The 11,496-nt window shown below is 50.1% G+C and overlaps 1 protein-coding gene across 2 annotated transcripts in view; it reads right to left on the bottom strand.

The window, feature by feature from the left end:
• Positions 1-1,896: 1,896 nt before the first annotated feature.
• The window catches only part of LOC115080204 (zinc finger protein 431-like), a 53,537-nt gene continuing 43,937 nt past the window's right edge, over positions 1,897-11,496 (bottom strand). The window contains exon 7 of one of the 2 annotated variants that reach the window (XM_029584327.1): positions 1,897-4,295. In XM_029584327.1, coding sequence (XP_029440187.1) covers positions 2,143-4,295 — 2,153 coding nt within the window. In that variant the 3' untranslated portion in view covers positions 1,897-2,142. The remainder of the gene's footprint in view (positions 4,296-11,496) is intronic. The other variant, XM_029584328.1, reaches the window with a different exon arrangement.

Genomic DNA, 11,496 nt, shown 5'->3' with positions numbered 1-11,496 from the left:
CCCGCTGCCGCTGCCCCGGACCCCCCGGACCCCGCTGCTGCCTACCCGCCGCTCCCGGATCCTGCTGCCGCCCCCCCCCCCCCCGCTGCCAACCCGCCCGTGCGATTTTGGCGCTCATCCAGGCAGGGGAGGGAGGGAGGAAGGGAGAAGGGACTACCGGATGCCGCTGATGGCTGCCCGCCGCCCACCGGCCGCCTGGACCCACGGCCCTCCGACAGGTATTTAAAATTGTTTTATTTTTTTATATAACACACAGGTTTTTTGTTTTTTACACTTTTTAAACTTTTTTACACTTCCTGGTGCCTGTCATTTCAAATGTCATTTGAAATGACAGGTACCAGCGCACCCAGGTTACTGTATAGGCGCTGTTACAGCGCCTATACAGTAAAATGGGTTGCGCGGGCATAACCCTTCCCTAACGCTTCACAGCCGCGGCATGCATTTGCATGCGATTAGAGGAGAGTATCGGGGAGTTAGTGAAGAGAACTGTGCGTGCGGGGAGGAAGGGTGCGCCTGACACTACCTCACTGTTTTTACCGCGGCCTTACTGGATCGAGCCGTATGTGACTATGTATATTGTCACATTCAGAGCATTTATATGTTCTCTGTTTCACATGGCTCATTTCATGCTGTTGTATGGGGCAGTTTCTCTAAATTAGTTTATTTTGCAATGACCTCGACATGAATCAACCTAATTCGTATCCAGGTTAGGTTAGAAATTATTAGAGATGTGAATCGGAACCAGAATCGGTTCAGATTTCAATTCCGATTCACATCTCTATAGATGTGAATCGGAACCAGAATCGGTTCGGATTTCAGTTCCGATTCACATCTCTAGAAATTATCTGTATCTCAAATTTACGAATAATACCCTTGTTAGTACTAGCATTGTGCCAAAGAGAGCCTCCTTCTGAAGGTCATCATGTGTAATTTTCACAGGTAACATATCAGGGAGTGTTTGGAAATTGCTCTGAATCAGACTAGTATGGATTCTTTTGTGCTTCTTAGAGCAGATATATATCTGTAACATTTACCAAAATCAGAACATTTAAACCTTTTTGCAATGGTATGGACTCTTTTGTGTTTATTAAGGTTAAATATTTGAGTGAAACATTTACCACAGTCAAAACATTTTAATGGTTTCTCACCGGTATACATTCTTTTGTGTTTTTTTAAGATCAGATTTCTGCAATAAACGTTTATCACATTGAGAATATTTAAATGGTTTCTTACATGTAAGGACGGTTTTGTGGTATTTAAGATGGGATCTTTGAGCAAAGTATCTCATTCAGAACATGAATAGTTTATCCCCTGTATGGATGGTTTTGTGGTTTTTAAGCTGGGATCTTTGAGTTAAACATTTATCACATTCAAAACATTTAAATTGTTTCTCACCTGTATGGATGGCGCTGTGGTTTTTAAGATGGGATATTTTAGCGAAACATATATCACATTCAGAACATTTAAATGATTTTTCACCTGTATGGACAGTTTTGTGGGTTTTGAGATGGGACATTTGTGCGAAACAACCATCAAATTCAAAACACTAAAAAGGTTTCTCACCAGTGTGCATTCTTTCATGTTTTTTAAGAGTGGACATGCGAGCGAAAAATTTATCGCATTCAGAACATTTAAATGGTTTCTCACCAGTGTGCATTCTTTTGTGCATTTTAAGAGTGGACACGCGAGCGAAACATTTATCACATTCAGAACATTTAAATGGTTTCTCACCAGTGTGCATTCTTTTGTGCATTTTAAGAGTGGACACGTGAGCGAAAAATTTATTGCATTCAGAACATTTAATGGTTTCTCGCCAGTGTGCGTTCTTTTGTGGCTTTTGAGATCTGACATTTGTGCGAAACATTTATCACATTCAGAACATTTAAATGGTTTCTCTCCAGTGTGCAGTCTTTTGTGTTTTTTAAGAGTGGACATGCAAGTGAAAAATTTATCACATTCAGAACATTTAAATCGTTTCTCACCAGTGTGCATTCTTTCATGTTTTTTAAGAGTGGACATGCGAACGAAAAATTTATCACATTCAGAACATTTAAATGGTTTCTCACCAGTGTGCATTCTTTTGTGCATTTTAAGAGTGGACATGTGAGCGAAAAAGTTATCGCATTCAGAACATTTAAATGGTTACTCACCAGTGTGCATTCTTTTGTGTTTTTTAAGAGTGGACATGCGAGCGAAAAATTTATTGCATTCAGAACATTTAAATGGTTTCTCACCAGTGTGCATTCTTTTGTGCATTTTAAGAGTGGACACGTGAGCGAAAAATTTATCGCATTCAGAACATTTAAATGGTTTCTCGCCAGTGTGCGTTCTTTTGTGGCTTTTGAGATGGGACATTTGTGCGAAACATTTATCACATTCAGAACATTTAAATGGTTTCTCACCAGTGTGCGTTCTTTTATGTATTTTAAGAGAGAGCATGTGAGCGAAATATTTATCACATTCAGAACATTTAAATGGTTTCTCACCAGTGTGCGTTCTTTTGTGGTTTTTGAGATCTGACATTTGTGCGAAACATTTATCACATTCAGAACATTTAAATTGTTTCTCACCTGTATGGACAGTTTTGTGGATTTTGAGATGGGACATTTGTGCGAAACATTTATCACATTCAGAACATTTAAATGGTTTCTCACCAGTGTGCATTCTTTCATGTTTCTTAAGAAAGGAGATGTCAGCGCAAAATTTGTCACATTCAGAACATTTAAATGGTTTCTCACCAGTGTGCATTATTTTGTGTTTTTTGCGAGTGAAACATTGAGCACATTCAGAACATTTAAATGGTTTCTCACCTGTATGGATGGTTGTGTGGTTTTTAAGATGGGATTTTTTAGCGAGACATTTATCACATTCAGAACATTTAAATGGTTTCTCACCAGTGTGCATTCTTTCATGTTTCTTAAGAGAGATGTCAGCGCAAAATTTGTCACATTCAGAACATTTAAATGGTTTCTCACCAGTGTGTGTTCTTTTATGTATTTTAAGAGAGAGCATGTGAGTGAAATATTTATCACATTCAGAACATTTAAATGGTTTCTCACCAGTGTGCATTCTTTCATGTTTCTTAAGAGAGGAGATGTCAGCGCAAAATTTGTCACATTCAGAACATTTAAATGGTTTCTCACCAGTGTGCATTATTTTGTGTTTTTTGAGAGTGGACATGCGAGTGAAACATTGAGCACATTCAGAACATTTAAATGGTTTCTCACCAGTGTGTGTTCTTTTATGTATTTTAAGAGAGAGCATGTGAGCGAAATATTTATCACATTCAGAACATTTAAATGGTTTCTCACCAGTGTGAATAATTATGTGTTTTTTGAGAGTGGACATGCGAGTGAAACATTGAGCACATTCAGAACATTTAAATGGTTTCTCACCTGTATGGATGGTTGTGTGGTTTTTAAGATGGGATTTTTTAGCGAAACATTTATCACATTCAAAACATTTAAATCGTTTCACACCTGTGTGAATAATTATGTGTTTTCCTAAACTAAATTTCTGACATAAATCTTTATCACATTCGGACCATATAAATAACTTCTCTCCCTTGTGACCTCTCTGATGAACTTTAAGCCAGGATCTATATCTGAAACATTTTTCACATTGAGAACACTTAAAAGGTTGGTCTTGTCTGTGAAGTTTTTTGTGTTCTCTCAGGTTTGATTTCTCAGTAAACCTCTCCTCACATTCAGGGCACTGAACTGGTCTTTCTCCAGAGTGAATTCTTACATGTCGTTCAATCTCAGCCTGGAAGAAAAAGCATTGTTCACACTGAGTGCATTTTAATGGTTCATTTGTTAGGTGATATTTTGTATGTGTTGTAAGTTTTGTATTCATAGGGGTCCTTATCTCTTCTTCAGAACCTGTAAATGTTGTTTTTTCCTTTTTCTGATATTGTTGGATAGATGTGTGACTTGTCCTCTCAGGAAACTTGTTCCCACATTCAATAATTTCTTGCTGTTTAACAGATTGTGAGTTTGTGGTGAAGTTTTCTGAAGTGTCAGAGCTTTGAAATGGAGTCTCTCTTTCACTGAGTCTCTGAGTTTCTACAAGATTGGGGCAGAGGTTGAAATGTATTCCTCGTTCAGAACATGCATATGGACTCTCTCCTTTCTGGACTACTTCTTTCCCCCTGGGTGATGTTACTCTACTGATACCACCTGGATACTCAGCTGAAGGTCCTGGGCTGTCTCTGGAGTGGACTCTCTCTTTCCATTCCTTCGTCTGCTGCCCATCACACATTCTCTGCCTCTCACTATTATTCCTGAATCCATCTTCTGGTGGATAAAAGCGAGAGTATGATTACTAAATTTACAAAAATGGAGGGGGACGTATATAGGGAGATAGCTCCATCTAATCACTGCACGGCATTAGGGTGGCTATGGATCCCTATCTACTAGATAAGGGAGCCCTGACTGACGTGCCTCAAATGCGCAGTAGAGAGCAGCTCTACCGCGCATGCGTGGGCGAGCACGTCTGCCAGAATGCCCGAAAAATAAAATGGCACTGGGTTGCTAGGAGCAGGAGTAGTGGCGGCAGCGGCGACGACGAGCAGGAGCAGGAGCGGGAGGAGAGTAGTGGCGGCGGCACGCGCGAGGGAGGGACAGCCCCCGTTAATCGGTTGTGGATGAGCTGAAAGGGAAGGGGAGTGAGTGAGGGGAGGGAGGAGAGAGTGAGCGGAGGGAGGAGAGAATGAGCTGAGGGGAGGGAGAGGGAGGAGAGAGTGAGGGGGAGGGAGGAGAGAGTGAGGGGGAGGGAGGAGAGTGTGAGGGTGAGGGGAGGGGGGAAGGTGAGAGGGAGGGAGAATAGAGGGGGAAGGTGGGAAGGAGGGAGGGAGAGAGGAGAGAGGGAGGTGAGGGGAGGGGGGAGGGAGACTAGAGGGAGGGAGGAAGAATGAGGGGGAGGGAGGGAGAAAGGAAAATTAGTTTCTTACCTGATAATTTTCGTTCCTGTAGTACCAAGGATCAGTCCAGGACACCTGGGTTGTGACTCCGCACCAGTAGATGGAGACAGAGCAAGATCTGTCGGACTCGGCCATATAAGGCCATGTGCCTGCCACAGCCCCTCAGTCTTACGTAATGTCAAAGTAGCATACCCAACAAACGGGTCTATCCTGTACCGGGCGGTAGGAAGAGCTGCGTTAGTGCCTGCGGCACCCGCGGTTGCCGCATGCACAGTGCAGCACACCTACCGCTCGATCCTGAACATTAATTTTATGTAAATGTAAATCGCGTCCGTGAAGCCTTAGGCCCGCGCAACCCATTTTACTGGATAGAGCGCCTATACAGTATCCTGGGTGCGCGGGCCTAACGCTTCACGCCACGCTGGTATCTGTCATTTCAAATGTCATTTGAAATGACAGATACCAGGAAGTCGGGACTGCCAGTCCCCCCTCCCCTCCTCCCGAAGCAGGGCGCGAAAAGCAGCCTTGCTCCGGGAGGAGGGGAGAATAGACACTGACAGCGGCGAAGCGAAAAAAACCAAAAGCAATTTTGGTTTTTTTTTCAAAATTTTGTTTTTTTTCCAAAAGCGACAATTTTGGTTTTTTTCCAAAAGCGACTTACTTTTGGGATCTGTCACATCCCGTGACGCCAAACGTCGTGACGTCACGTCTTCAGCGGCCAATTGCACGCTTTCCCCCATGCAGGCGGCCATCTTCGTCGGGAAGAGCTACCGGAGCCACGATCGCCATGTGTTCCTGCTGATGGCTGCAAAAAAAAGTAAGTTGTATAGGCGTCCAAAAGCGACTTACTTTTGGGATCTTGACAGATCCCAAAAGTAAGTCGCTTTTGGAAAAAAAACAAAATTGTCGCTTTTGGAAAAAAAACAAAATTTTGAAAAAAAAACGAAATTGCTTTTGGTTTTTTTTCGCTTCACCGCTGTCAGTGTCTATTCTCCCCTCCTCCCGGAGCAAGGCTGAAAAAGCAGCTCTTCCCTCCTCCCTCCGGGAGGAGGGAAGAACTGACAGCGGCGAAGCAACTTACTTTTGCAGCCCCCTCCGGACATCGGAGGGGGGCTGCAACGTTTTTTTCGCTTTTTTTTTTTTGCTTCGGGAGGAGGGGAGAGGACTGGGGCTGCCACGGAGACCGGCACCCACGATCGCGGCCGGGGCAGGTGAGCGGGGGCTGGGGGAAAGCTTGCCACCTACCCTTACCCCTGCCTCTACCGCAGGGTCAGGGTAGGCGGTAAGTTTGCAGGTTAAACGCGCGACAAAACGGCAGGGAAAGATAGCGATAGTCGGGGCGTGGGTTACGGGATGCTAGGGAATAGCTAATTCGCTCGTTTGCATGCAATATCCATGCCGCGTGCGGAAGGGGTTGGCCGGGGATTTTAGGACGCGGTAGGAGTAGGTTATAGTGGATTCGGGATCGCAGGAAGGGATAACGCGGCCGGAAAGTGAGTAAAACGCGGCTTAGGAGCAGGGTAAACGCGGCCGCACTTTACAGGATAGACCTGAAAGAAACTAGCTAGACAACCTAACTTTAACGAGGAGCCATTCAAGGACCCCAACTGGAACAGAACTCCCCCAACCAAGGGAGCGAAACAAGCAAACAGATCAGGTAATTAAAAGAACGAGCGGACTCTCCGTTACTTCAGAGCAACAACTCGGGCGGGATCCTGGACTGATCCTTGGTACTACAGGAACGAAAATTATCAGGTAAGAAACTAATTTTTCTTTCCCTGTACGTACCAGGATCAGTCCAGGACACCTGGGATGTACCAGAGCCAACTTACCGAGGGTGGGAAGCAGAGAGTCCCGCTCGGAGTACCCTCTCTCCAAACCCCCCGGAATCAGTAGCCTGAACATCCAACCGGTAGTGTCTAACGAAGGTGTGTAACGACTTCCAGGTAGCCGCCCTACAAATCTCTTGAGGCGACACCTGAGAAGACTCCGCCCAAGACGCTGCGTGGGAGCGGGTCGAATGAGCCCTGAGACCCACGGGAACCGGTTTTCCCCGCACTAGATAAGCTGAGCCAATGGCCTCCTTGAGCCAACGGGCGATCGTCGTCCGGGAAACTGCGGCACCTCTCCTCGGACCGGAGAATAGCACAAAAAGATGATCCGTCACCCGGAAAGGATTGGTGACCTCAAGATAGCGCAAGAGAGACCTACGCACATCCAGCTTCCTTAAGTCTTTCAGTTTCGGATCGGAAGACTCCCCTACCGCGAAAGCGGGAAGCTCAATGGATTGATTCAAATGAAACGACGACACGACTTTTGGCAAAAAGGAAGGGACCATCCGCAAGGAGACTCCGGAGTCGGAAATGCGCAAGAACGGCTCCCGACAAGACAGCGCCTGCAACTCCGAAACTCGCCGAGCCGAGGTAATCGCGACAAGGAACAGAGTCTTCTACGTGAGATCCTTAAGAGTCGACCACTTCAAAGGCTCGAACGGCGCCGAGCATAGTGTGGAGAGGACCCAATTGAGGTTCCAGGACGGACAAGGAGGACGTAAGGGAGGACGGAGATGCTTTGCCCCCCGAAGAAAACGCGAGATATTTGGGTGCAGGGCCAGGGAGGCTCCACGAACCTTTCCCCGCAAACAACCAAGCGCCGCAACCTGGACTCGCAGGGAACTGCATGCTAGTCCTTTGGCAAGACCAGCCTGGAGAAAAGCTAGGATATCGGAAATGGAGGCGGAGGTAGGATCCTCCCCGCGCTCCACGCACCATTCCTCAAAAACCACCCAGACTCGGACATACGCCAAGGACGTGGAATGTTTCCTGGACCTCAACAGCGTGGCTACCACCGCATCTGAGTAACCTTTGCTCTTCAACCGATTCCTCTCAAAAGCCATGCTCCGAGACAGAAGTGATCCGCATCCTCCAAACAGACGGGGCCCTGACATAGGAGTCCCGCGAACCCCTGGAGACGAAGAGGGGCCTCCACCGACAACTGCATGAGGTCTGCGAACCACGGACGCCGCAGCCACTCCGGTGCTACCATGATCACGTTGGACGGGTGCAACTCTATGCGCCGAAGGATCTTGCCGATCATCGGCCACGGAGGAAAAACATACAGTAGCACATCCATCGGCCAGGGAAGAACCAACACATCGACCCCCTCGGCTCCTCTCTCTCGACGCCGGCTGTAAAACCGCGGAGCCTTCGCGTTGTGCCATGTGGCCATCAGATCCATGTGGGGCACCCCCCACTTCTCGCAGATGAGAAGAAAGGCGTCGTCCGCCAGCTCCCACTCTCCGGGGTCCAGGTGATGACGACTGAGAAAATCCGCCTGGACATTGTCGACTCCGGCGATGTGAGACGCTGCTATGCTGCTGAGATGTTGCTCGGCCCAGGCCATCAGGATTGATGTAGGCCACGGTGGTCGCATTGTCCGACAACACTCGGACCGCCTTTCCCTGTATCAACGGCAGGAAGGACTGCAGTGCCAGGCGAGCCGCTCTGGTCTCTAGCCGGTTGATGGACCACTGTGCTTGTGTCACCGACCACTGGCCTTGTACGGACTTGCCGAGGCAAACTGCTCCCCAGCCGGAGAGGCTGGCATCCGTAGTCACCACCGTCCAGCTGGGAACTAGCAGGGACACTCCGCAGGTCAAATGATCCGAGTCCAGCCACCAGACAAGGCTGGATCTCGCCTGAGGCGTGAGTGGGAGTGGCAGTTGAAACTCTTCTGACACCGGCTTCCAGCGGGATAGCAGCGAGGACTGTAAGGGTCGAAGATGAGCAAACGCCCTGGGGACCAACGCGAGCGTTGACGCCATAGAACCCAGAACCATCAGGTAATCGCAGACCCGCGGTAGTCAAAGAGACAATAACCGCCATACACGAAACTGAAGCTTGCAGACCCGGTCCTGGGATAGGAACACCTTGCCCTGTTTCATGTCGAATAAAGCTCCCAGGTATTCCAAGGACTGGGTGGGTACCAGTTGACTCTTGCTGAAGTTGACGACCCAGCCCAGCGACTGTAAGAGCTGAAGGACCCTGGTGACTGCTCGATGGCACTGAGTCTCGGACTTTGCCTGAATAAACCAATCGTCCAAATAGGGATGAACCAGGAAGCCTTCCCGGCGTAGCTGCGCCGCCACCACCACCATCACCTTCGTGAAGGTTCGAGGGGCCGTTGCGAGACCAAACGGAAGCACTAGGAACTGGTAATGCTTTCCCAGGATGCAGAACCTGAGAAACCGTTGGAACGACTGCTGGATACCCACATGGAGGTACGCCTCCGTAAGATCCAGAGAGGCCAGGAACTCGCCCGGATGTACTGAGGCAATCACCGACTGAATTGTCTCCATTTTGAAGTGAGGAACGCGAAGACATCGGTTTACCCCTTTCAAGTCCAGGATTGGCCTTGACGTGCAGTCTTTCTTTGGAACGATGAAGTAAATGGAGTAACGGCCCTTGCCTTGCTGACCGGGAGGTACGGGGGCAATAGCTCCCAAGCTTTCCAAGCGCCGGAGGGTTCCTAGCACTGCCGCCCTCTTCTTTGGACACTTGCAGGGCGACACCAGGAACTTGTCGGCTGTGGTTCGAGGAAAATCTAATGCGTAGCCGTGTCTTATCACGTTGAGGACCCACTGATCCGTCGTTACCTTGGCCCATTCCCCGAAGAACAGCGTCAGCCTCGCCCCAATGTTTGGAACAACGGCTTGAGGTCGAAACAAGGAATGGGCCGGCCGCATCTCATTGCGAAGCCTTGGGCCCCGTACCGGACGAGGCTCCCCCTTGCCTACCGAACCTTTTCCCACGAAAGGACTGAGGCCACTGAGAGGAGCGGGAGGAGGCTGACTTGTAGGAAGGCCCGACATACCTCTGAGGACGCGATCTTCTGTTTCCTCGAAAACGGGACCGACTAGGAAACGAGGACCGAGTTCTGGACCTGTCCTCAGGCAACTTAAAGGCCCTGTTCTCTCCAAGGGACAGCATCAGATCATCCAACTCCTTGCCGAACAACAACTTGCCCTTAAACGGCAGCGCTCCCAGGTGAGCCTTTGAAGATCCATCCGCCGCCCAGTTCCGTAGCCACAGAAGGCAGCGCGCCGAGACGGAAGCCACCATGGCTCGAGCTGACGTGCGAAGCAGATCGTGTAAAGCATCCGCCCCGTACGCGATGGCCGCCTCCAACCGATCCGCCTGTGATACCTCCTCTGCTGACAGATCAGCGTTGGCCTGAAGGACCTGGGCCCAGCGCAGACTGGCCCGCATAGCGAAGATGGTACAGATGGCGGCCCGGACCCCCAAAGCTGAGACCTCAAAAATCTTTTTGAGTTGCACCTCCAGCTTCCTGTCCTGAATGTCTCGGAGGGCCGTAGCCCCCGTGACCGGAATTGTCGACCTCTTCGTCACCGCAGAGACTGCCGCATCTACCTTCGGGAGCCTAAGGAGATCCAACGCATCCTCCGGGAGCGGATAGAGCTTGTCCATGGCTTTACTGACCTTTAGGCCTAACTCCAGTGTATCCCATTCCCGAAAGAGGATATCCATAGAAGAAAAATGAAAAGGAAAAGCCACTGCTGGGCCTGTGAGACCCAACAGTACTGGATCCATGTTGGCTTCCTGTCGGGCTACCACCGGTGGCGCATCTATCCCCAGCTCCTGGAGAATGGCCGGGATAAGCGGGGACAGTTCTTCTCTGCGAAATAGACGAACCACCTTAGGGTCGTCCCCCTCCACGGCCTGCGCTGCTTTACCCGTAGTGGGCTGGGTGGGATCACCCCCTGTCGCCCCATGGGTCCCTGACAGGTGCTGTTCTGTGTAATCCTCATCCTCTTCTGACAAGGATTCGCTGTCAGAGTCCTGCGGGACCCCCCTGAGGGGCCGCTTCCCTCTGGGTGGTGCTTGGGGCAAATCCGCGGGGTCCTTAGGCCTCCTCTTCGGAGGATCGGACCGAGAAGCTCCTCTGGACGCCTTTGCACGGCTGCGCTTGCAACCTTTATAGTGCAGGAATTTGCGCAACAGCAGCGCAAAATCCTCTGAAAACTCCCCGGAGTCAGACGAGCTCTCGTCGGTGCTGGCGACCCCGGGGGACCCGGTTCCCCCCTGGACATCTCCCCCCGCAGCGGGGAAAGCGCAGGAGGAAGGCCGGCATCCCCCGCGGGATCCCGCGCGATTTCGCGGGCTGTGCCCAAAATGGCTGCCACTCCCGCGCTGAGCGGGAGAGCTCCGGAGACCTGACTGACGCTGCGCTACCACGCGGCGGCGAACGAACGGGCCTAGAATGGCTGCTCCGTGGCACCCCGGAAGGACCCTCGCCTCCCGGGACGCAAGAGGAGCACAGGCCCTCTCTGGAAAGGCGCGCGCCGAGCCGCAGGCCCGACAAGACGACCCCCGCCGGCGGGACGCAAATCGTAAAAAACACTTTTTTTTTTCTCAAACCTGTCGCTGTCCTTGGTCCTGGGGCCCTGCTCCAGCGGGGGTGAGTGAACCGGGCTCCCCGGTGTCACCCCCGATGCTGCCACTCGACTAGCCGGGTCCTCAACCCTGGCAGCGGCCTCTACCAGGGGGGGATGGTCC

Source organism: Rhinatrema bivittatum, chromosome 19 (assembly GCF_901001135.1).
Source record: "Rhinatrema bivittatum chromosome 19, aRhiBiv1.1, whole genome shotgun sequence".
NCBI lineage: Eukaryota > Metazoa > Chordata > Amphibia > Gymnophiona > Rhinatrematidae > Rhinatrema > Rhinatrema bivittatum.
Note: the sequence above shows the minus strand (reverse complement) of the source record. Positions and strands in the feature narration are given on the sequence as shown.